This window comes from Suricata suricatta, chromosome 12 (assembly GCF_006229205.1).
Source record: "Suricata suricatta isolate VVHF042 chromosome 12, meerkat_22Aug2017_6uvM2_HiC, whole genome shotgun sequence".
Lineage (NCBI taxonomy): Eukaryota > Metazoa > Chordata > Mammalia > Carnivora > Herpestidae > Suricata > Suricata suricatta.
The window spans coordinates 75778578-75803308 of NC_043711.1; the positions used below are offsets into that span (position 1 = coordinate 75778578).

A 24731-nucleotide genomic window follows, 5' to 3' on the forward strand; every position below is an offset into this window, starting at 1 on the left:
TTATTCACTCACTTCATCGCCATCACTATAATTTAATCAGAGACATTTTGAAACTGAAAAAGGCCAAATACAATCCTAACTTAAAGAAGAAACTTTAATGTTTAGCAGTCTTTACAAGAATATACATTATTTTCCTTATTTTTTAAATTTTGCATTAGTTCAGTAACAATGTGATAGGTATGTTAAATAACATAAGGCTAACGATGCCAGAGAAGAAAGTCAAACAGCCACACATGGAATTGTTTACAAACTGTTTTAGGTACTTGTCATTCAGCTGGTTAGGGCAGACCCAGGGTCCTTGGTGGTGAAAGGACTGGTTTAAGCGTGTGTCTTTGTGGTGGAGGTACAGCCGCCATCCCAGATGTCACTGCAGACCACGGCTTTTGCTGCTTAATCTCTTTTGACTCTTATTTAACTTAATCATCATCAACCATGTTGTAATTTTGGGTATGAGAAAAGACTGGTTTATGCTGAAAGCACAAAACATTTTATCCTTAGTGACACGTTTTACTGTAGGTTGCTTTTTATAATAATTCTGTTTTCCTTTTTTTCTTCTCTTATTCTGCCATTCATCTCACCAAAAACAAAACAAAATTCACCTCCAACAAACAAAACTATAGGTTTTAGAGTCTTTGCCAGAAGATGTAGGGTTTAACATAGAAATAAAATGGATCTGCCAACAAAGGGTAAGTAATACTTGATGAAACACATTCTTCCTCTTTCTCCCCATTTCTTTAAATGCATTTGTTTCTCTCTCCTTGTTTTAATGGAAAAGTGAGGCTGAAATCTTACTGTGAATCTTACAGTCACAGTACTTGTTGGACCTTTTTAATAAAGCATACTTTATCCTTATATGTGAGTAAAAGTAGTGATGAATCTATTGTATAAATTTCAATTGAAATATGTCTCATGTGCACATTAATATGGGTAGTTTCTGGACATACTTATAAGATGAACAGTGAAAATTAGAACTTTATATAACCGATTCATTTTTGTTTTCTTATTTTCCATTTAAACATACATTTTCAGTACTTTCCTAAGCAGTTTTCTGTTAAGTGTCAATAGTAGCTAGTAATAGTTAGCTAAGAAAAGAAATTTTCTGTAGGTATGTTTTAGATCACTCCCAGATTTAGTCTTTTTGCTGTTGTTCAACAACAATATATTGAAAAGCTGCTGTGGGTGAGGCATTTTGTTGGTGCTGGGTCCAAGTAGTGAACAAAACAGAATAAAACTTGCCTTCTTGGAATAGTCTAGTTGAGGAAAATAATTAACAACTGAATACATCAGATGGAGATGTGTATAAGTGGTTGGGATGCATGGTAACAGGGTTGTTGGGGTTGAGGGGACACTGAAAGAGGTTAATTCAGGTGTGATAGCGTAATCAGAGCAATATCCTAGAATTTGTTTTGATCAGAATAATCTATAACTGCCCTCAAATCATGCCTTCTAAGTAGCATTTATGGTAAGCTGGTCCTGGTTAACATAGTGATTTTTCTTAATAAGTGATTTTTAGTTTTCTGAGCTTTTAAGGGGTTATTTTAATGACTAATATACAAAATGTCTAATATTTGAATATATACAGGGATCTTGATATTTTAGCCATTTTTAGAGAATATTTTTATCACTTGTATTATTACTTGTTTATTTGCCTTAGAGCCAAAGAATGAGGTTTTTAATTAGTAATTCATAATTACCTGGGGTATTGTAATGAGTTAGCAAATGAAGTAGAGTCCTTTTGTCTTACAGTTCATGAAGATAATATAAAAATATTTTAAAGTCAGTAGAGTGCAGAGTTTTAGTTTTTATGTTAAACTTCTTAAGGCAAAAGTTTGATATAATCACTTTGCATATACGGGTCTGTACCTGAAATACGACAGGTGCACCATCAGTAAGTAGCTGTGTGGTCTTGGGTAAGTCACTTAAATCTTTTCAGGCCCTTGCTTTCAACATGTAAAATAAGAGTTGGATTAGATGTTACCAAGATTTTTTTTCTGACACTGTAATCCTAGGATATTTAATGGCTTTTGTTTTTCTGTTCATTTCTTCCATATAGGATGGAATGTGGGATGGTAATTTATCAACATATTTTGACATGAATCTGTTTTTGGACATAATTTTAAAAACTGTGTTAGAAAACGCTGGGAAAAGGAGAATAGTGTTTTCTTCATTTGATGCAGATATTTGCACAATGTGAGTAATACTCAATTTTTTTTCATCTAGACTCTCAGACAAGTAGGTGGGATTTAGGAACAGAGATTTTGGTTGGAGGTGGGGAAGTCGCCCAGACTTCACCCTTGACTTGTCCGCTCAGTTAGGTTCTATATTATCTCACACTTCTTCGTGACAACCTGCAGGGGGCCCTCCACTCCAGTGAACTTCACACTCACAGGGTCCTAGTACCTCACATCCTGTGTTTCGTTTTATAGACATGTAACATCCTCCTTAACAAATTGTAAGCCCTCAAGGGCTTTCTTGTTGCCTATTTCTGAAAACATTTTAGCTCTTTTATAGAATAATTTAAAATTTTTCTTTTATTGATTGAAAGATGCAATACATGTTAATGGTGATTTATATCTCGGTAATGGAATTATGCTCTTTTGGTAGGGGGATAGTTTCTTTATATAGTCAGTTTCTTAAAATTCTAAAACAATATATTAGAATTATGTCCCTGATGAAAAGTACTTTTTAATTGTCATTTTTAGGGTTCGGCAAAAGCAGAACAAATACCCCATATTATTTTTGACTCAAGGAAAATCAGATATTTACCCTGAACTTATGGACCTCAGATCCCGGACAACTCCCATTGCAATGAGCTTTGCACAGTTTGAAAACCTACTGGTAAGTTATATTTCAATTTTTGTATTTTAATTTTTTAAGAAATGTCTTAGAACAGTAGTGAATTAAGTTTTTGTGTTATTTTACACATCTCTTTGGTTAGTTTTGACATGTGTGTAGCAAGCAGATAGCTCTACTTAAAAATGAGGATATTAGATCTCAGAATGAAAAGCAGTTGAATGAACATGAAAATATTTTCTTCCAGGCCTAGGTTAAGTAAGTTTTTGTGGTTTAGTTTTGTGAGTGGATTTTATGAATCATCAAAAATGGCTAGACTATAAACTTCTTTGATAAATAAATTGTAATTATAAGAAAAATTTCTAACAGTGATTTTCCCTGTGCATGCTACTTTGGAGAACACTGATGTAGAATAAGACCATTTAGTATTTGTAGTTAATAAGTTACTTTTTCATGAGTAACTTATTTTTCTTCTTTTAGGGGATAAATGTACATACTGAAGACCTGCTCAGAAACCCATCCTATATTCAAGAGGCAAAAGCTAAGGGACTAGTCATATTCTGCTGGGGTGATGATACCAACGATCCCGAAAACAGAAAGAAATTGAAGGAGTTTGGAGTTAATGGTCTTATTTATGATAGGTATTTGTTTTTCATGAAAAGTTTTCATGGATTGTTAGAAAAAAGAATAGTTATCTTATAAAATTAAAAATAATATTAAACAGTTAAAATTCTGTGGTTCAGCCTGAGGTTTATCTTAACATTTATGTGGAGTTTTTCAAACTTTGGAGTGCAGCGCAGCCACTTGGGAAGCTTGTTAAACATCCGATGACTGGGCTCCATACCAGATGCACTGTTTTCTTGGCGGGGGCTCTCTTCCCCAGATGCTTCTTCCTCTGCACCAGCTTTCTTGGGAGTCTCATCCAGGTCTATGGCATTTCACACCTTTCTTCTTCAGTTTTTCTATCTCCAAGCTTTATATCTCAGACCTTCCTCCTAACTGCTTCAACATTTATATCCAGCTATCAACACCCATTCTTTCGATGGACGTCCTGATTTCAGTATAAATGACAACTCTGTCTTTCTGGTTTCTCAAGCCAAATCCTTGGAGTCTTTTGTGACTGTACTTAAACTCACACCCCAAAACCAGTCAGACAGAATCTTGTTGATTCTGTCTTCAAAATCTGTCCTGAATATATCCACTCACCACGCTTATACTGTCAGTTTCCACTAAGAAAGACACCTCATTTCTCAGGTGGATTATTGAAGTTGTCTGCTCACTGGCCACTGCCTCTCCCCAGGCCTCCCTGCCGTCTGGTCATAGCACAGCAGCCAGAGGGAGCCTCTTCTAACTGAAGCCCGATCCTGTTTCTGCCTACAACTCTCACCATTTTCTGCGTCACCTAGAGTAAAATTACAGGCCCTTCCAAGTCCCCTTGTGAGTCGATTCCCATCTCTTTTCCCTCATCACCCCAGCACACCCACAGAGAGGACAGGCTGTCTGTCTGTTTTGTTCAGTGTTCTGTCTCCAAAAATTAGAATAATGTGTGATACAGTAGGGGTTCACATATTTGCCTGACAAAATTTTCTTTTTTTTTTTATAAGCTCCCTAGATATTTGTGGTTTGAGAGCCACCAATCTGCAAGATGAAAAGATTGCGTAATATAAAGAAATTTTGGATTAGAAGGGATGTCATTTAGTCCTCTGACCAATTAGCAGGCTTGCTAATACTTGAGCAACATCGTACAAAGAGTAAATGATGAAATTCTTACCAAGCTTGCTTGAAAAAATACTGTCCTTGGGGGCGCCTGGGTGACTCAGTCAGTTAAGTGTCCGACTTCAGCTCAGGTCATGATCTCACAGTTCGTGAGTTCGAGCCCCATGTCAGGCTCTGTGCTGACACCTCAGAGCCTGGAGCTGGCTTCAGATTCTATGTCTCCCTCTCTCTCTCTTCCCCTCCCCTGCTCGCACACTGTCTCTCTCTCTCTCTCTCTCTCAAAAATAAACGTTAAAAAAAATTTTTTTTAGGTAAAAATACTTTCTTTGGCTTTAGTTTACCTTATTGTTTGTCCTGTATAGTTGTATCACTTATAATAGACCTTTCAAACTAATTAAATGAAGGTAAAATTTTTACATCACTTATAATAGACATTTCCAACTAAATAAAGGAAGATAAATTTTTACGTTAATCATTTGAAAGAAATGCTGGCTTTAGCAAAATTTTGGAGAATATTTCTTCCCTTGAGGGGAAGGAAGGAATTATTGCAAATATTTTCAGGCAAGAAAATGTATTGTGAGACATACCATGTATAACTTCCTTCATCTGAAAAGCCTTACTTGGTTGGAGCCAAATTGTGATGTGTAATGGAGAATGGACTATACTTTGTGATTAAAAAGCCTAAAAGAAAGTGAGTGCTTCCTAGCCAGAGGTCAATAAGAATACCCCCCCCCTTTTTTTTAAGTTTACGCATTTATTTTGAGAGAGAGAAAATCTGAAGCAGGCTCTGTGCTAGGGCTCGAACTCAATAACTATGAGATCATGACCTGAGCTGAAATCAAGAGTCAGACGTTTAACTGACTGAGCCACCCAGGCGCCCCAGTAAGAATGCTTTTAAAGAGGAAATGTGGAATTGGTATTTAGGAGTGGCTGAGTTTGCTTTGACAGGATTTGAGTTTTAGGCTGAAGCAATAGCATGACTCAGGGCAGGACTACGTTGAAGGTGTGGAAGACATTGAGGAGCTAGCTCAGGATGTGGCTCCTGCTAGGGTCTCTTACCTTTTTTTTTTAACACTTTAATCCGAGAACCACATATGTATGTGTGTAAATGTGCTTTGTGTGTGTGTGCAAGGTTTACAGTGAAAACTAGCAATCCCCTGTGCCTATTATCCTTTTCATTGTTTTTAGCTGAGTTCCTGTGCCCTAATGTTTTTTAAGCTGTTTTTTCTGGTACCTAATGTGCTTATGTTTTTGTTTCTTTAATCATCAAATTTAGACATTGTAGAGAAGTTTTTGAATGATTAGTGATTTGGGAGCTTTTTATTTTACATTGGGGAGAATTCTTAATGAGAGGAGGTGTTTTAGTTGATCAAAAACTGATTCAGTTTCCTCTTTTACAAAGGTATTAACAGGCCATAGATTTTTACATTTAATCATGTTTTTTTGGTACATCATCACGTATAAAGAGCTGTGTTTGATTTATATTTGGAATTTTTGCATTTGTGATAATAAGATGACCTTTAATTTACCTTTTGCAACTGGTTGTTACTCATTTTGGTATGGAGAAAATACTTGCCTCATAGAGTAATTAGGCAGTGTTCCTATTTTTATAAAATAATTACTGTGTCTGCTCAGATGGTTAAAAAATTAAAATATAAATTCAGTAACAGACACACATGCTTTAACAAATATTAGATTGTAAGTCTACCATTTGCCTTGCCCTAATTCAATTCCCTTATCTCATCTCTCAGATATAACTTTATCAAATTATTATTCTTTTTTAAATTTTAAATTCTTTTTTCTATCACTAAATAATATCATTTAGTTTCCTCATGGTTTTAAACATTATTTGTACTTCTTTCCCACTTATTATAATGTTCTTAAAATCTGTTTAGTGTATATAACTATAATTTATTCATCTTCGTGACTGTAATATTCATGGCTATGTCTCTACCACAATTTATTCTACTTGAGAACATTTAGGTAGTTGCCAAGTTTTTGCTCTTGTAAAACTTTTGCTTTTGCTTTCTGATCCTAAGTGAAGACTACTCCCTGACTTTTCCTGTGGTCCAGATCTTTTTTACTTTATGGTCATTTTTATGGAACACACCCTTCAGTATCTTCTTGAGAAAGGAAGACATGAAAAGTAAATGTTTGGTCTTGCATGCCTGGAAGTATTGTGGCTTCACATAAATTTTCATGTTAGAAATCATTTTCTCTTACAATTTTAAAAGCATTTCTCTGTCAAGTTCACAGTTTCAGTGTTACTGCTGAGGATTGTGAAACCATGTTGATTCTTGTTCCTGCGTGTGTGGTTTCTTTGTTTCCTATCTGGAAGCTTGGAGAGTCTTCTTGTCACCAGTGTGGCAAAATTTCATAGGGATGGGTCTTGTGGGTCTGGTTTCATCTCTTGTGGTGGGCACATGGCAACCCGTTTGGTCTGTTGATGCATGTCCTTGAAGATGCCAGAAATTTTGTAAATTATTCTTTAATTTTTCTCTCTTCCATTTTTCTGGGTTTTTTTTTTTTTATAAAAGAAGTCCTTTTTTTTTTTACATATTACACTCTCTTGGACCAGACTTCTAATTCTTATTTTTTCCTCTGTTTTCTATCTTTGTCTTTTTGCTCCACTTTGAAAGATTTTGCCAACCTTATCATCCACCCGTTTTCTTGGACCTTTTTGTCTTTAATTTGTAAGAACTGTCTTTTTTCTCTGAATGCTTTTTTCCCCTCTATAACATTCTGTTTTGACTCAATGAACTGTTTCTATGAAGGCATCAAGGACTGTGTGTGTGTTTGGAATTTTCTTCTCTTTGCTCATTCTCTTACATGTTTGAAGCTTTCCTCAAGTTGCTTAGAAATCCTTGACTGCTTCTCGTGATGAGAAATTGGGATGTAAAAAGCTTGTTGGAGGCTCTTGAGTGTGTGCATGGGGCTTGTTCACTAGGATTTCACTGTGATCTGAGTGGCCTGTTTGGTCATATTTCTGATGTCAGTAGATTCAGAACTTTGCTTTTTGACTGACCAGATTCCTCACAGAAGAAACTATATAAACTACCTAGAGGATCCAGCTCTGGCTCCCAGGGTTCTTGGGACTCAGGTAAGGGAAGACAGCTGGGGAAGGGAAGGCATGTCTCTGAATTTTGCATGTTTTATATGTATGGACTGTCTCCTGGTGCCGATGGCTTTTGTAAAATGCCCAAGCCCTTACCTAGTCATCTTGTCCTCCATTCCAAGACATTTTTGTTAAATCTCGAAATCAACCTCAGTGGAGTGTGGGGCAGCCTCCATGGCAGGAAGTTAGGCAGAAGGGAGATGCTTACTGCTGCTCAGACCTTCACCTCATCCTCCCTTAGTCTCCACTCCCCTTAGTTCTAGAGGGAAACTGGTGCTGCTTTTAACTTGGCCTTTTCATGGTTTCCACTACTGGCTTGTGATTTGGCCTTTTCCAGTCTGCTAACTGAAGTACTTTGTTATTACTTATGCATCTGTTTTCCAGCTTCCAAATTGTGTTGCTGTGTCTCTTTGTTTTTGTTTTTCCCCATATGCATGGATTCGTTAATTCCTTTATTTTCTTTTTAATGGGATATACAGGGAAAGTAAACTTTGATGCATCAGTTCAGTCTTCTGTCTTTACCCAGAGGTCACTTGTCATTTTCTTAGAAATTCTTTCCTACTCTGATATCACAGTGACTTCTGTCATCGCACCTCACGTGAGCCGCCTGGCCAAAGGCCGTCCTCTCTCAGCTGATAGGCAGTGCCGTGCTGCCATTGTCACATGGGCTTTTTCTGGGCCCTCAGCTGTGACCCCATGTGCCTGTGCCGCACAACTTCAGGACAGTTCTCAGTGCACATCCTCAGTGCTTCGAAGCCACAACTGAGCATGAGTTCCAGCTCTGCCTCTAGCTGACTTCCCATCGTAGAATAAGGCCTTGCCGATGAATTCGCTTAGAAAGACGATACCTGAAGAATCGATCACTAGTAAACTGCAGATTTATTTCATTTTCGGTTTCAGTTGCTTTATAAGCAGTTCTTTTTCATCATGAGCACAAAAGGAAATGCTGCTGTACTGCCTTATTAGAAAGATGGAGAAGTATTTTTAAACAGGGCCGATACTTAGATCTTAAGTTGAGGGGAGGGCGTACTCCTGTGCTATGAATGTTCCAGGCGTTCTGTAATCAGGGTCTCCTGAAAAGATTAAGTCAGACAGGTCTTAAGTGAACCATAAAATTACACTATTTTATTTGTTTGTTGTTTGTTTCATCACAGGATATATGATTGGATGCCTGAACAGCCAAATATATTCCAAGTGGAGCAGTTGGAACGTCTGAAGCAAGAATTGCCAGAGCTTAAGAGTTGTTTGTGTCCCACAGTTAGCCGCTTTGTCCCTTCATCTTTATGTGGGGAGCCTGATATCCATGTGGATGCCAACGGCATTGATAACGTGGAGAGCGCTTAATTTTACTGGGCAGAGGCCATTTGGGGGCATGCACCACTGTTGTGGGGATTCACCTTTCATCACTGAGCATTGTTTATCTCTGCCTCTAGGTTTCTCAGTCAATGAAGCAATAATGAAGTATTTTACTATTTCACTGCAATTCTTGCTAGAATTTCAAGTATGCTATTTTAAATCATTTGGCCAGGTATAATTGCCAGTCAGTCTCTTTACAATGAGAAAATCTATTGGTTGGCAAACATTTTAAACTAAATATGTAAACGTATAATGTTAAACAAATGTCCATTAAAGGCAGAGTGCTTAGAAATTAACTATATAAATACCTTATATTTACAGTTCTTACAGCTTTCATTTGATCAGGTCTGAAATATTTAGCACTTGAGGAACATGACTATGCATAATTATACCTGACCATGGAAAAAATAAGTACCTCAAATGCATGCATTTGCACTGGTGATTCCAACTGCACAAATCCTTGTGCCATCTATGTATATATGTATTTTTTACATGGATTGACATGCACACCGTCTGCATTCAGTATGAACCTTGAGGCTGCTGCCATTCTCCCACTTAACCAAACCAATGCCTGTGTACACAGCCTGGAGGTGATCCTTGAGAACTTGTTTCATAAGTCTTTAAAAAGTTGTTTTGCATAAATGGTAAAGTTTCAAAATGCTGCAGGGTAATTTAATGTATAAAATATTAGAAGTATGTGTTGCATACTTATAGAGTAGATCATAATGTATAAATTCTATTCCATGCATGCTTTAGGTTTTAAGCATGAGATTATACACGTTTACTATAAGTCCTTGCATCTGTGGTGCTAGGTGAGTGTGAGAAGGTGTCAAGGACTGAAAATATTTTGTTGCCTAAAACAAACAAACAAAAAACTTGTTTGTAGGCGTTTTAAATATGCTTATTTTCAGCGTCTCTCACTACCTATTGCACACCGTTGCTCAGTGGGTTTGGTGTGTGTGTGTGTGTGTGTGTGTGTGTGTGTGTGTGTGTGTGTTGTACAGTACTTAAATCTCCATGCAGAAAAATAAATGTCCTGAATTCTCACAGTGGTATTTTTTATTGGTTAATGTATATCAAGCATGTAATTTATTTAGGAATGTAGAAGATCCTGCTAAATGTGTATGTTGTGTGTTTTTAGGATTATACTAAGGTTTCTTTCCGTAGAAGCAGATTGTTTTGGCATAACTGTAACTTAAGAATGAATGTTAAATAAAATATACAGATTTATTTTCTTCCTTTTAAAACAAAATTTCAAGAAGGTATTACTTTTATAGAATTGATTCTCTAACACTATTATGAGACAATGAAATTTAGAAATTGGAATCCTGCCCTAAAATAATGCTCTATTTGCCTCTGCCTTTTACTGCATGTTCTTCACTTAGACAATTTAGTCATGCATTGACACATTTTAGTACTAGCTGAGAACCTAAGACTTGGAATTACACGGTGTATCTTTTTATTTTTTAAGCCAAACAATGCAGTTTTGGTTCTATCTTAATCATGTGAAGATAGGCTTTGAAATCCTATGGTGTTGTGCTAGAACACTGATATTTAATGGAAAAGAGTTTAGGAAATGCAGTCTTCTGCAAGTATTCTATATACTTTTCCCACACTGAATGAGATTTTCTAACACTTTGGTATGAACTAGACAGTTTTAGAAAACTCCTGAGAAAGAATTCATTCCGTCTGCACACCTGTGCACAGAACAGTGACCATTACCTTATGGTAACTTGATTAGTGTGTGTGTTTTTGGTCCTGGTAGCTTGCTCTGCACCCCAGTGCCTTCCCAGTCCTGTGGCACTGCAGCTCCATGTTGAAGACTCACAGATCATAAAGGGAAAGGAGAGGTGAAGAGGACTGGGCAGGGGGGAGCGAGGGGGAAGTTTCCCGAACAGAACAGTGTGATTTGCAAAGAGCTTACAAGGACCACTTACGACACAGAAAGAACCTCTTTGCTCACTTTCTTTCCATGATAACCAGGGTTAGTAGAAAATTAAAGCATGCATAGCAAGCAGTAGCTCCCCCGTTTTTGCAGGACTGAGTCCAGGCTTCCATACCACTAGCCGTTGCCTGTCCAGCACTCTGGCCATACTGTATCACTGGCCATGCCATGCTCCTACACTCTTCCCTGTCCGTAGCCATGCACCCTGCGCCTAGAAATGCTCTCCTCCCCACAGACACTTTGGCCCTGCCAAACTCCTTTTCTTTGAGCCATCAGCCTCTTCTCTGAGTCCTTGCTGAAACTTGCCCAGAGGGGATGAGTCTATCTTTTACTCCATAGCCCTGTCCATACCTGTATCGTGCTGTGCATCCTAGTGCATTCTAGGTAGGTATGGTTGTTTGTCTCACTTACCAGGCTGCGGGCTCTTCAAGGGCAGGGACCTTGTCTTTATTTCCACAGTGCATGGAACATAGTAGGAAAATGTTGGAATTATCAGGATAATACAATTTGTATCAAATGTCCTATTAAAAGATTTAATTACGTTTACTAAGAATGTAAACTCTGGTTTACATCTTAATAGTGGGAACAGTTTGTCGATGTCAATTTTAAATGTAGAGGTATAATGTTAAAATCGTTTTCTATTTTCTGGAATTGCAATGTTTGATAAAATGCCGCCATTGTTCTCTGGTGTTTTCTACTCTCTGGAACTCTGTACTGTAACTGACTGGATGTAAATGTGAGGAATACAGTTCAATCCTGTGTCGGTAGTGCCTCAGGGCTACCACAGCCACTCATTTACCTCACTGCCATTGTCCCTCGTGTCTCCTCCCCTTCGGATCATCCCCCCCCCCCCCCCAGCCCTACCTCAGTACCGCTTTCCTTTCTGAAATCCCTTCTCCGTCTTTCTTCAGTGACCAGCTCAGGTACCGCCTCCTCCATAAAACTTTGCTCAGCTTTTGATTGGAATCATCATGCGAACAAATGCGTGCAGCCTCTAAATCTCACTGCTTCATTTTGTAGCTGGGCTAATAAACCCAGAGAAGTTAACTGACCTTGCCAGGTTGGGACTAGAACTGGGTTTTGTAATCCCTAATACCGTGTTCTTGAACTACGCTGCCTTCTGAATTCTTGTGGCATTTGTTAGCATGTGCTTTCTTACAGTCCCTCTATGTGCCTGTTCTATTTCCCTAAGATTGTAAGCCCTTTAAGGGCAGGGACTACTTTGCATTTCTAGCACTACTATAGTGTTCTATACTTAGTCATGAACTAGACAAATAAATGGCGGTGGCAATGATCCTAGTTTCCTAACTCAGATTGTTTCACAGTATACATAAAGTTTTGTATGGCATGCTTGGCTCTCTTGTCTGGAGTGTGTGTGCTCGTGTGCATGCATGTGCATGTGTGTTTGCACGGATACTCATGGAGTTCTCTGCCCCAGTTGCTTAGGGTCACAGGTGGGTTGCTGTAAACCAATTTTCTACTTCAGACTAAGTGAGGCAATTATGGGACTAAGTGGAAGATGAGGTACAGGTTGTCTCCCAGGCTTGGCTGCCCCTTCCTGGGGCAGTACACCTAAATTCTGCAGCTGGTGTCCTGGTAGTGCAGGGTACGCAGCCTTGGATGGGACTTGGGTGACCTGTGGGGTGGCTGTCTCATTAGTCCTGGTGGAGTGTCATTGTCCTTTGTGCCTTGGCTCTTTCTCTTCACAGCTGGACCGCATTCTATCTTTCATGTTATTACTGGTTTGGTATTCTAGGTTGGCAATGGAGTCCTGTCCATTTAGATTTGAATACAACTGACTTTGCATTTTAGGTTTGGGTTGTGTGCTTTGGGGGTAGGAAGCAAAGTAAATATATGAGGAACATTGCATTATTTTGGTGTTCATGAGTGGAAATTTATTCAAATATCTTTTAGTGGGTTTCTGTAGTTTGAGAAATAGATTTGAAATGTTGAAAATGCAAGAGCATATGACTAAGACCATACAAGTATGTGTTAGAAGAGAAAGAGATAAGTTGAAACAAAGCTCTTGAGCCCTTGCAGAATGGGTAGTGATCAGGATGGTTGTGAAGCCACTTTGGAGCACAGTCATTGTAAACTCAGGCCGGAGTAGTATTTGTAATGTGGTTAGGGAGAATGAAGAAGCCATCCTGACAGTGGGGAGGATATATAGAGTGTGTATATATATCTCCAAATATATTTTTTACTGATTTTAAAGGGACATAAGATAAATGTATTTTAAAATAATGAGGAAAGTACAGGAATAATAAAAGAAGTACTGAGACTAATTTATCTAATCCTGCACGAAATTGGCCCAAGCATACATCTACCTGTTGGCTCAGACAGAAAACAAATGCGGATAAGTGACTTCGGAAACTAAACTTGTAAAGCCAAACTGTGTAGTGTCACCAGAAGAAAACTCAAAGTCTTGCAAATGTTCCACACTATAACTTCAAGTGTCTGTCTGCAGCCCAGACTTCCATAAGCATGGATTCACATGTCCAACTGTCTGTGCACACCTCTACTTGGAGAGTGAATGGGCATCTCACACATAATGTGCCTCCAAAAAACTCTCCCTCCTTCCGCTAAAACTTCCATTCCACCTCCCCGTGATCTGGGTCTTAGTGACACCCAGGAGTGTTACACTGATCACTAGTTCCCAGGAAGAGAAAAATCAAGGAACTTTATATTATAGTATGTGATGGGTCAGTTGTCCATTTGTTCCTTTTCAATTAAAAAAATCTTCCACATTTTCATTTAATTGCATAGATTTACCTTATCAAGTGTCAGAAAAGTCCCCTTGGGATTTTGATTCGGGTTGGATTGGTTTTCTAGATGAATGTGTGGGAAGGATTTAATGTCTTAAAAATATGAAGTCTATCCAGAGCATAGTGTGTGTCTCCATTTTTTTTCAGGATTTTTACATCCTCCAATAAAATTAGTTTTTCAATAGGTGGTGTAAATTTTTTAAACCTTATTCTTCTATTTTAAAAATTTACAAATTTGTTTTTTTAATTACTATTTTCCTTAAGTATGTTCTTCAGTAATCAGTTAATTTTTGTTTCCTGATCTCATCTGTTGCTACACTATTGAATTCAGTTAGTCAAAATATTTTTTTTCTATTTAACAGGGATTTTCTAGTTACTTGCTCATCTTATCAAGTATGTTTTTCTTTTTTAATGACAGCCTATTCTTTATCTCGTCTTATTTCAGTAGCTAATAACAATTATAGGCATCCTTGTTTCTTCACTGTTTGTCGTGGGAAATAGTATGAATGCCACTGGAGTTTCTAGTTACAGAAAAGACTCTTATCAAATTAAGGGAATTTCTTTTTCTTCTAAGCTTGCTAAAGGATCCCTTGCCCCCAACCCCCAAGGAATAGATGCTGAATTCATTCAGTGAGTTTTTGGGTAGTTAGTAAACAATCACAGTTTTTAACTTATCTGTTAATATTAATGGAGTGAATGATGCTAACATATTTTCTAATGTTGAATTACCCTTCAGTAATTGATATAACACCTATTAATGTTCTTTTGATAGTTGTTGATTGATTTTTTTTAGGATTTATTATCTATATTCATTAATGAGATTGAATTTGTTTTTCTTCTGGTACTTTTATCTAGTTTTAGAGACCATTAGGATAGCCTTATAAAGTCAGGATAGCTTTTCGGGTTTTTCTGTTGTTTGGAACAGTGTAATGTTAGTAGAGTCTGTTCATTGGCAGTTTGATAAGTGCTCCTATAAAACTGTGCATATTTTCAAGTATTTTTTCCTGTCCTTACAGTTACTTCTTTCGTTAGAGCCTGATCATGTTCTACTTTTTTTTAACTTAAAAAAATATATTTATTTTGAGAGAGAACATGAGCAAGGGAGGGGCGGGGGGGCGGGTGAGAGAATCCCAAGCAGGCTCTCCAAGCAGTGCTGTCAGTGCAGAGCCTGACGGGGGGGCCTGATTGGTCCCAAGAACCTTGAGATCATGACCTGAGCCAAAACCAAGAGTCAGATGCTTAGCTGAGCCACCCAGGTGCCCCTCTCTACTGTTTTTTGTTAAATTTCTATTTTGGGGGGAAACTAGCCAGTTTTCCTAGATTAAAAAATATTACTTGTATATCCAGCTATGTATTGTACTCAGTGTGTATGTATTATATAATATATAATATATAACATGCTAAATACTGGATATCCTATATATGTGTATGTAAACATACATATGTGCATGTATATTGTGTGTATGTATGTGTATCTATATGTGTTCTTCCAAGAAGCAATCACTTTTTAATATTTTTTTGATGTGAAGGGGTGAGTTATCGTTGATTAGATTGCTGAAGATCTTTTTTTTTTTTTTGAAGATCTATTTTTTAAAGCTAGGCTTGAGGTGCCTGGGTGGCTCAGTTGGTTGAGCATCCGACTTTGGCCTAGGTCATGAGCTCACGGTTCGTGGGTTCGAGCCTGGCATCGGGCTCTATGCTGACAGCTAGCTCAGAGCCTGGAGCCTGTCTTCAGATCCTGTGACTCCTCTCTCTGACCCTCCCCTGCTCACACTGTCTCTCGTTCAAAAATAAATAAAAACAGTAAAATTTTTTAAATAAATAAAACTAGGCTTTACTAGTATTGAGCAATGTTTTTATTATTTCATTAATTACTAGTCTTAAATTTAGGGTGTTAAATTCTACCTAATGAGGATTTATTTTATACCTTTTCTTCTTGAGTCGAACCTCCCTCAGTACTATAACAACAGAATAATAGAGTTGACCATGGAAAAAAATTTTTTGCTTTTCTAATTTTTTTAATGTTTACTTCTGAGAGAAAGCCCTGAGCCTGGGAGACAGGTGGGCAATGAGGCAGAGACACAGAATGCGAAGCAGGCTCCAGGCTCCCAGCTGTCAGCACAGAGGCGGACACATGGCTCGAACCCGGGAACTGTGCGATCATGACCTGAGCCAAAGTCGGATACTTAACTGAGCTACCAAGAGGAACAAGAACTTTACTTTTGAGAAAAGGAAAAAAGTCTATACAAGGAGTTATTGTTTCTATAATGAAAGAAGTATGTATTATTTAAAGTGTGAACCTTTTTTAGTTTCTAGCTAGACTGAGGGCTTGGGTAGGAGAATAAAGTAGCTTCTGTCTTCAACATGCTTATTATTTAGTTGAGGTATAATGTATGTTTTAGGATTGTAAAGCAGTTGTCCAAGAGAGCAACAGAAGGAACACTAAGCTTTAGCCTGATAGGAGCTCATTTACTGACAGAAACATCCTACCACACTTCAGCCATAGTGACTCTGCTCCGACCTGTTTTGGTTCTCCTACAAGAGATGTGATTTGAAGATAGAGCGCCGTGACTTAAAACACCAGAGATGCCTGTCAGACATATAAGTGGGAAGGGTGTGTGTGTGTCTGTGTGATGGTTGATGTCCTCAGTACTGTCGTCCAATTCCCTTCCTTCCACTGTATCTAGCTTACACTTTTTACTGAATTTTAAATACTTTTCATTTCCAAGGTTTTGAATTAACTCTTTATGCCATCTTATTTCATTCCTTTCCATTTTTATTGAATAATTTGCAGTTCTTTTAGTAGAAATGTGACTTCCATTTATCTCTTTAAACATTCTCAACCTATTTCATTTTATCCTATACTTTATAGGCTTTTCTGGAATGAATTCTTTTTCTGATTTTGTTGGCTAATCTTTCTTTGCATTGAATTTTCTGGTATATTTTGAAGTTTTGGTGCACAAGCTCATGCTCTTGTTTCTTTCCCATGTCCAGCTTCACAGGTGGTCTTGTGCTTGGCTCCCGTAGGAGTTTTGAGACCTCAGTGTATGTAAATCCAGGTATATGATTGTACCTGGTAATTAATACCCAAAAGGAGAGTGGGGACATTTATACTCCATCCCAGAGTCATTTGGTAACATCATTTTGATTTCTGGTTCAAGGAGTCTTCTCTATTTTATTTTATTCTTCCCGTCCCACCCCTCCTTTTGTGATATGCCCATTTTTCCTGTGTATCTGAGTGAAGATTCGTTTGGTACTTGTTTTGTTTTGGCACAAACTCACCAAATCGTCATATAGTGCTAAAAGTTCTTATCATCCCAGAGGATTGTGATACAGTTTCCTCCTCACCAGAGAGGACCAGAGTTAGTGTGTGTGATGTTTGTGGTGGAGGTTTATGGGTGTCTAGCTGCCCGGTGCCCACCTATTTTTTGGGAGTAGTATTTTGAGGGAATGTTCTCTCTCCTCTGTTGGGTACCGTCTTTGGGGACCTTTAAAGTAAAGCATTCTCCTTTAGCCAAGGGGCTACATGCATGAACAAAGGCAGACCAACTGGACCCTGGGCCCTGTCCTGCATCATTGTCTATTAATCAGAACAACCAAAGGATAGAACAAGTGCTTAGACGAGTTTCCCTTACATCAACTCTGGTACCTGCAGTGAAGCCCATAGGATCTTTCCACTTGCCCTTTTGACCTATGCTAAGGCCTTCCCTTCAGTTCTGTGAGATCACCTACACCCCTCTAGTAAATTCCTTTCTTCTAATATTAGAGGCAGATTTTGTTGCTTTAACACCCAGGAAAACTTGACTGGTAGACTATGTACCCCTACATATGTGTATGCACCTACAAGCATGTAAATGCTCAAATATTTTTACATACTTTGCAGTACAGCAGCTTGCATTTTCTTCACACACGTCAGTCATTCTGCATACTTGGCATTAAACAAGAAGTAGTAAGTAACTGGAGTAGGCTCTGCTCTGACTTGGTATGGCGATCAATGAACTACAGGTAGGTCATATCGCAGTGAGCCAGGCAAGTGTCTTGGTGCCTTGAGAACAATGTGGCCAGAGCGACTTTGTCCAACCTCATGGATGCTTTGCTTCTCCTGCTGCCTCCTACCCTTGTCTCCGGCCATCCGCAGCCCCAGCCCCCCGCTCCTGTCACGTATCTTTACTCGCTGTCTCAGAAAGCACTTACACTCTCTCTTCTGGGTGCCTGCCTTGGCCACGTTTTATTACTTCACTTCTTCCTTCCTGTCTGACCACCTCAATGGCCTGAAGCCTTTTCTGGATACCCTAGCCTGCAGGGCGGTGCCCTTTCACCTGCCCTGCATTCCCCGAGCAGCTGACTGCTGTTCACGACAGTTGCTTGTCGGGTTACTTGCATGTCTGAGTCCAAGATCTAAAGAACACTCCAGCGTTGCTTTGGTGGCATGTCAGGCTTATCTCCGTGATTGGTACACATATCCTTGCTTTCTGTCATTTAAATGCCCATCATGGCATTATATGTGCACTGTGTCATCCACTAGGTGAGCAGGTTCCCATACACACATAGGAAATTTATTTCATTACCCAGCACCAAAGGTGAAGAAGCCAACTGCCCCCAAAATGATTTGACTCTGCTTCTGCCTCAGAAACCTTATTTCTGAGAACCAACAAGTGCCAAAACCCACCAACATCAATCAGAGTGATAATAGTCTCTTGAAAATTTCTGAAATTGCCTGGGGTCCAGCAATATGGTAATATGTAAATACTTAATAATTTTTATAACAGGAGAAATTGTTTTGTAATGTCCCTTAGTTAATATCCACAGAAAATGAACTGAGAATATATTAAGTCCCTGAGAAGAGTTACAAATATTCTGAAGATGGTATGGGTAAGTGGCTGCTTTTTGCCAAAGACAAGCAGGAAGAAAAGGTTTTAAAAATTGGAACAAGGATTATATTGTCGGGAAGGATTTCCTGTTTTTAAGTTGCTAAACATGATTAGGTAACAGTTTGTTAATTAGTGGGCTTTTCAAAAATTGGAACAGAGTATATAATATTGTCAGTAAGGAAGGGTTGTTTGTTTAAAGCTGATAAACAGCAACTAGTGGCTAGTCTGGGCTGGAACATTAAAGTGTCGAATGACCCATAAAACAAGAGCATGAACAATGATTAGTCTTCTGACATTATATCTAAGCCATTTTCATGGTTTCTTTAAAAGTTAACATACACTTACCGTACAGTTAGCCATTCCATTCCTAATTGTTTACCACAAGAAGTGAAAGCCTGTGTCCAAATGAAGACTTGAATGTTCATAGCACCATATCTGTACCAGCTCCAATCTAGAAACAACCTATTTATCCATTAACAAGTGGATGGATACAAAAATTGTGGCATGTGCATAGAATAGAATTCTCTTCATCAAGACAGAGTTCATGCCACATAAGCCCATTTGTTTAAATTCTAGAATATAAGAACTAATGTAACAAAGCAAATCAGTGATACAGAAGAATGGGGGTGAAGTGTGGAGCGAGGAAGGGGTTACAAAGCTTGGGGAAATTTGGGGAAGTGATATATTCAGTATATCGATAGAAAGTGCTTGTGGGTTTTTTTTTTTAATGTTTTATTTATTTTTGAGACAGAGAGAGAGCATGAGCAGGCAGGGGCAGACAGACAGGAAAACACAGAATCAGAAACAGGCTCCAGGCTCTGAATTGTCAGCACAGAGCCAGACGCAGGACTCAAACCCATGAACGTGAGATCATGACCTGGGCCAAGGTCAGAGGCTTAACCGACTGAGCCACCCAGGTGCCCCTGGAAGTGCTTGTTCTTAAAATTATTCTTTGTACCCCAGCTCTACCTAAATAAAACCAGTCATGCTTGGAAGATAAGCCAGGTCTCACACGAAAGTCTGTTAGAACTGATCCCAGACCACAGTGTATTGCTATAAGGTAGCAAAGTATATACTTTGACTCTTGAGAGTATCCATGGTGTTCAAACAGGGAGGCAGGGAGGTAGGTGTTCGTGTCTGTCTGGACTGCCCTGCTTACCAGGGTTATTTGCTGCTGGTGGCAGTCAAGCAGGGTCTTTGCCCAAGGTAGCAGCTTTTCTGCCCGCTGGCTCCATTGATTCCCTTGGGCAGAAAGAGCACAGAGGATCTGTTCCTGGAAAGTAGGGGCCAAGATGGGATTCTGTAAAGCACCAGCTTATTTGGGAATTTTAGAAAGCATACTAGGGGTGCTTGGGTGGCTCAGTCGGTTACGTGTCCGACTTCGGCACAGGTCATGATCTCGCAGTTCATGGATTCAAGCCCCACGTCGGGCTTGGTGCTGAGAGCTAGCTCAGAACCTGGAGCCTGCTTCAGATTCTGTCTCCTTCTCACTCTGACCCCTCCCTGCTCATGCTCTGTCTCACTCTATCTCTCAAAAAATAAATAAATGTATATTTTTAAAAAGCATACTAAAATAAGGGTCCAAATAGATCCAAATACTGTTTGGCTTCAGTAGTTTGGAACCCATACTCACAGAGCAAAAGTGAAGATAACCTGGGGTTTCATATGAAGGGAAGACACTAGTCGAAATCAACTTGTAGGAAAACAATTTTTATTATTTCCAAAGCGATATGTGTTCATTTTAAAATGGAAAATAGAAGTAAATAAATATTATCCACAAGTCTATTACCCAAATATTACTATTATTGTGATTTGGTATACTATATATTTCTAGTCCGTTTTCTATGCATGTAGTGCATTTTATTTTTGGCAAAATTATTGATCTTTTTTTCATTTTTTTGATTTAATATATAATGAAAAATTGGACTCCTTCCAGAAAGATGGAATAGACAGACTTTCCATATTCCTGCTGCTAATACAACTAAAAACCCTCATGAACATTATCTATAAAGCAAACAAAAGAAGACTGAAAGGCAGCATGAAGACAGATGGTGAGGGACCTCAGGGCTGCAGCAACAGCACAGTGAGGAAGTCCTTGGGTTTTCTCTTTGCCTCTACCCGGGGTAATACTGGAGACGCTGGCAACAAAGAAATACCAAGTATAGAAAAAACAAAGGCAACAGCAAAGCTAGCTCTCTACAGCCAAAAAACCCAGAAACGGGGAGCCTAGCAAGACATTTCGTTTAGGCAGTAACGGCTCTATTCCAGTCAAATGCCATGGGATAGCCTGCAGCCCATCCTCCCCCAACCAGTAAAGGCCAGGTGGAGACCCTAGATTCCAGCCATGTCAGGCTGAAGCTCCCCCCCCCAGTCCACCCCCCCAACAGAATGGTGCCAGAGAAGGCCTGACAGGGAGCCTGTATTACACCCTCACCTGCAATCATGAGGCGCCCTGCCCTCCCCTTCCCTTCCGGGATGGAGGCAGAAGAGACCCAGGAGAACTGGGTTTTCACCACCACACTGGGTAAGGAGGCAGCTCTGGCTGCAGTGTTAGTGGAAACTACACAGGGAGCCTAGACTTCGTCTCCTTCCTGGGGTAAGGAGGTGCTTTCCCCACCGCCCCACTGGAGGGGAGGTCTAGTGTGGAGCCTGAGCTCCCAGCCCTTCCAGTCTCCAGGGATCGACAGGAACCTTCTCCCTGGCAGTAATGAAGCCGTGCAGGGGCAGAAGAGGTCTGTTAAAATACAAGATTTAAATAGGGTCCAGGGTCTTGTAATGTAATGTCAAAAATGTCCACTTATCATACCCAGAACTAGTAAGATCTCAAACCATATGAGAAAAGACCATTGTCAACACTGAGATGACGCAGACACTGGAATGATCTGCGAGTGAGTGTAGAGCACCCCATCATAAACGTGCCTTTGACAAGCAATTACAAACATACTTGACGCAAATGAAAAATACTCCTAGCAAAGAAGAACTGCATACACATTTTAGAATGAGTATCAACAAATTTAAAAACTCAACAGCAGAATAGAGAGGACAGAGGGATGAATCTGAGAACTTGAAGATAGAATAAAGATCACTCAATCTGAACAGAGACAAAATAGACTGGGGGAAAAAAAACACCATAGCCTTAGGAACATGTGAGACTAAAGCAAAAAACAAAACAAAACCAAACCCTAACATTCATGTCATCAGAGTCCCAGAAGGAGAGGAAAAAGAGGCTGAGGCTGAAAAAAATGTTCAAAGAATAAATGTAAATTTCCCAAATTTGGAGAGAAAAACAAACCCATAAACCTAAAGATTTAAGAAGCTAAGCAAACTACATACAAACCCAAAGAAATCCACACCAAGACACAGAGTCCAGCTTCCATAAACTAAAGACAAAATCATAAAAGCAGCAAGGGAGAAATGGCCTATCACCTACAGGGGAAAAGGAGTTCAAGTGCCAGCATATTTCTCTTCTGAAACTGTAAGGACGCAGGTCCGATTCAGCCTTCCCCTGTACTTAAAGGGGAAGATGCTGGCTTCTCCTTATGAAAGGGGCACATTAAGGAGGGACAACTCCTGTGCCGCCCAATGGGGAGAGGCCGGCTGACACCTTTGACTTTCTAGGGGCGGGCCTAGTCACGCCCTGTGTAAGGGCCTAGTCACGATCTACCTAAGGGTCCTGGGCTCACTCTAATTGGTCAATAATCTAAATGTTGTGATTGGCTCCCACAACTGCCAGTATTGGTAGGGGGGATAGGGATTGGAGCGCTGTGCCTGTGTCATCATTTCCTGTAACTCCCCCTTCCCAAACTCATAAATGCCCTACCCCGCCTTTGTTTGGGGCTCTCTCTCCACGTGGCCAGCGGCTTGGTGGAGTCTGTGAGCCGGAGCTTAAGACCGTAATAAAGCCCTTTGCTTTTACAGGCGAGACTCGGTCTCCCTGGTAGTCTCTGGTCTTTTTTGGGGGAGATATTACAAACTTGGGCATAACAAAACCATGGAAGTTAGAAGGAAGTGACATTTACAAGTGCTCAAAGAAAAGTACTGTCAGCTCAGAATCCTATTTGCAGCAGAAATCCTCCAGAAATGAAGGGGAAGATCAAGTTATTATCAGATAAAGGAAAAGTAGGAGAATTTGTTGCCCAAAGAACTACCCTGAAAGAATGCCAAAAGGGAGGTTTCTAAACAAAAAGGAAACAAAGTAGAAATGTTGAAACACCAAGAGGGAAAAAAGAACTTGGGGTGCACCTGCGTGGCTCAGTCAGTTAAGCATGTGACTTTGGTCATGATCAGATCATGATCTCTCTGCTCCTGAGTCGGAGCCAGTGTCAGGCTCTGTGCTGACAGCTCAGAGCCTGGAGCCTGTTTCAGATTCTGTGTCTCTCTCTTTCTCTGTCCCTTCTCCGCTCTTGCTCTGTCTCTCTCAAAAATAAATAAACATTAAAAAAATTGTTTTAATTTTTAAAACTTGGTAATAGCAAAAATATAGGCAGATACAATAGAATTTCCTTCTCCTATTGAGTTTCCTGAATTATGTTTGATACTTGAAACAAAAATAACACTAATGTTCTTTATGTTGAAATATTTAAGACAGATATAAATGCAAGAGGGAAAAGGGTGTAAACGAAATGCTTCTGCGCTCTAACTGGTAAAATCATGGCACCAGTAGACTTTGATAATTTATGTAGGTATAAGAGAATAAGAAGTAACCACTTAAAAAAAAACTATAGAAAGAAATAAACTCAAAAACTATAGACAAGTAACAATGTGATCGTGAAAAATGTTCAAGTATCCCAAAGGAAGGCAGGAAAAAGAAAACAAAGAACAAATAGAAAACAAAAATAGCATACTTAAAGCCGTAACATATCTATAATTACATTAAACATGAATACTCCAAACACACCAATTAAAAGACCGATTGGCAGAGTGAATAAAAAAAAAAGACCCCAACTATATACTATCTACACTTGATATATAATGATATACATAGGCTGAAAAGAGATAAACCACACAAAAGTTAATCAAACAAAAGGCAGGAATGACTAGATAAAGTAGACATCAGGGCAAAACTGACCAGAGTCAGAGGGACATTTACAAAATGAGAAAACAGTCAATTCACCCAGAAAATTCAGCTATCCCAGAGATTGTATATATGTCAAGCAGAGCTATCAAATATGTGAAGCAAAAACTGATGAACAGAAAAAAGAAATAGATACACAGTTATACTTGGAGACAATAATATCCTTCTCTCAACAATTGACAGACCAACTAAACAGAAAACAGCAGGATATGAAGACTTCAACAGCACCATCAGCCAACAGGATCAAGGCAACATTTACAAAACATCCCACTGAAAAGCAGACCATGCATTCATCTTAAGTGCCAAGAGAGATGATATCCTGGGCCATAAAACAAACTTCAACAAAGTTAAGTGAGTTGAAATTCTACAGAGCAAGTTCCCTGACCACAACGCAATCAAACTAGAAATGTGTAACAACAAGATAACAGGAAAATTTTCCAAAACTTCCAAACTAAACACATTTCTAAATAATCCATGGATCAAAGAGGAATTTTCAAATCAAAATTTTTAAAATGCACTAAACTGAATGAAGACAAAGCAGCGACATGTCCAAATGTGTGGAACACAACAAAAGCAGGTAGGAGAAAGGAGCCCACAGCACCTGCTTGCATCTCTTAGAAATGAGGAAATGTGTCAGGTCAAAAACCAAAGTTTCCGTTTCGAGAAACTAGAGAAGAGATCCAGACAAATCCAAAGCAAGCAGAAAGAAGGAAGTAATGAAATGTAAATCAGTAAACCTGAAAATAGAGGGAAGAATAGAGAAAAACCAATAAAACATAAAGCTGCATATTTTAAAATATTGAAAAAATTTATATCCCTCTAGTGAGACTAACAAAAAGGAGAAAAGACATAAATCATTAATATCAGAAATGAAACAGGTCCTACAGACATCAGAAGGTTAACAAGGCTCTTGTGAAAATCTCTACACATAAACTTGACAGCTTAAGAAGAAATGAGCCAACACCAGAACTCACTCAAAATGAAACAAAGTTTGAATAGCCCCGTTACCATTAAGGAAATAAGTTTTAAAACCTGAAAAATTCCAGACTCAGACATTTCCCGTGGAGAATTATACTGAATATTTAAAATAGAATTG

At 39.0% G+C, this 24731-nt stretch overlaps 1 protein-coding gene and 1 long non-coding RNA gene across 2 annotated transcripts in view; one reads left to right on the top strand and one right to left on the bottom strand.

The window, feature by feature from the left end:
• Window positions 1–12224, top strand: part of GPCPD1 (glycerophosphocholine phosphodiesterase 1) — a 46832-nt gene extending 34608 nt beyond the window's left edge. The window contains exons 17-21 of the mRNA XM_029919262.1: window positions 621–686; window positions 2054–2190; window positions 2703–2838; window positions 3274–3434; window positions 8779–12224. Coding sequence (XP_029775122.1) covers window positions 621–686; window positions 2054–2190; window positions 2703–2838; window positions 3274–3434; window positions 8779–8968 — 690 coding nt within the window. The 3' untranslated portion in view covers window positions 8969–12224. The remainder of the gene's footprint in view (window positions 1–620; window positions 687–2053; window positions 2191–2702; window positions 2839–3273; window positions 3435–8778) is intronic.
• LOC115275484 lies at window positions 77–19096 on the bottom strand. Its single transcript, XR_003901581.1, has 2 exons — window positions 18907–19096; window positions 77–470 (listed from the first exon to the last, which is right to left on the bottom strand). It is a non-coding gene; the product is annotated as an uncharacterized LOC115275484 (long non-coding RNA).
• Between the last annotated feature and the right edge of the window lie 5635 nt (window positions 19097–24731).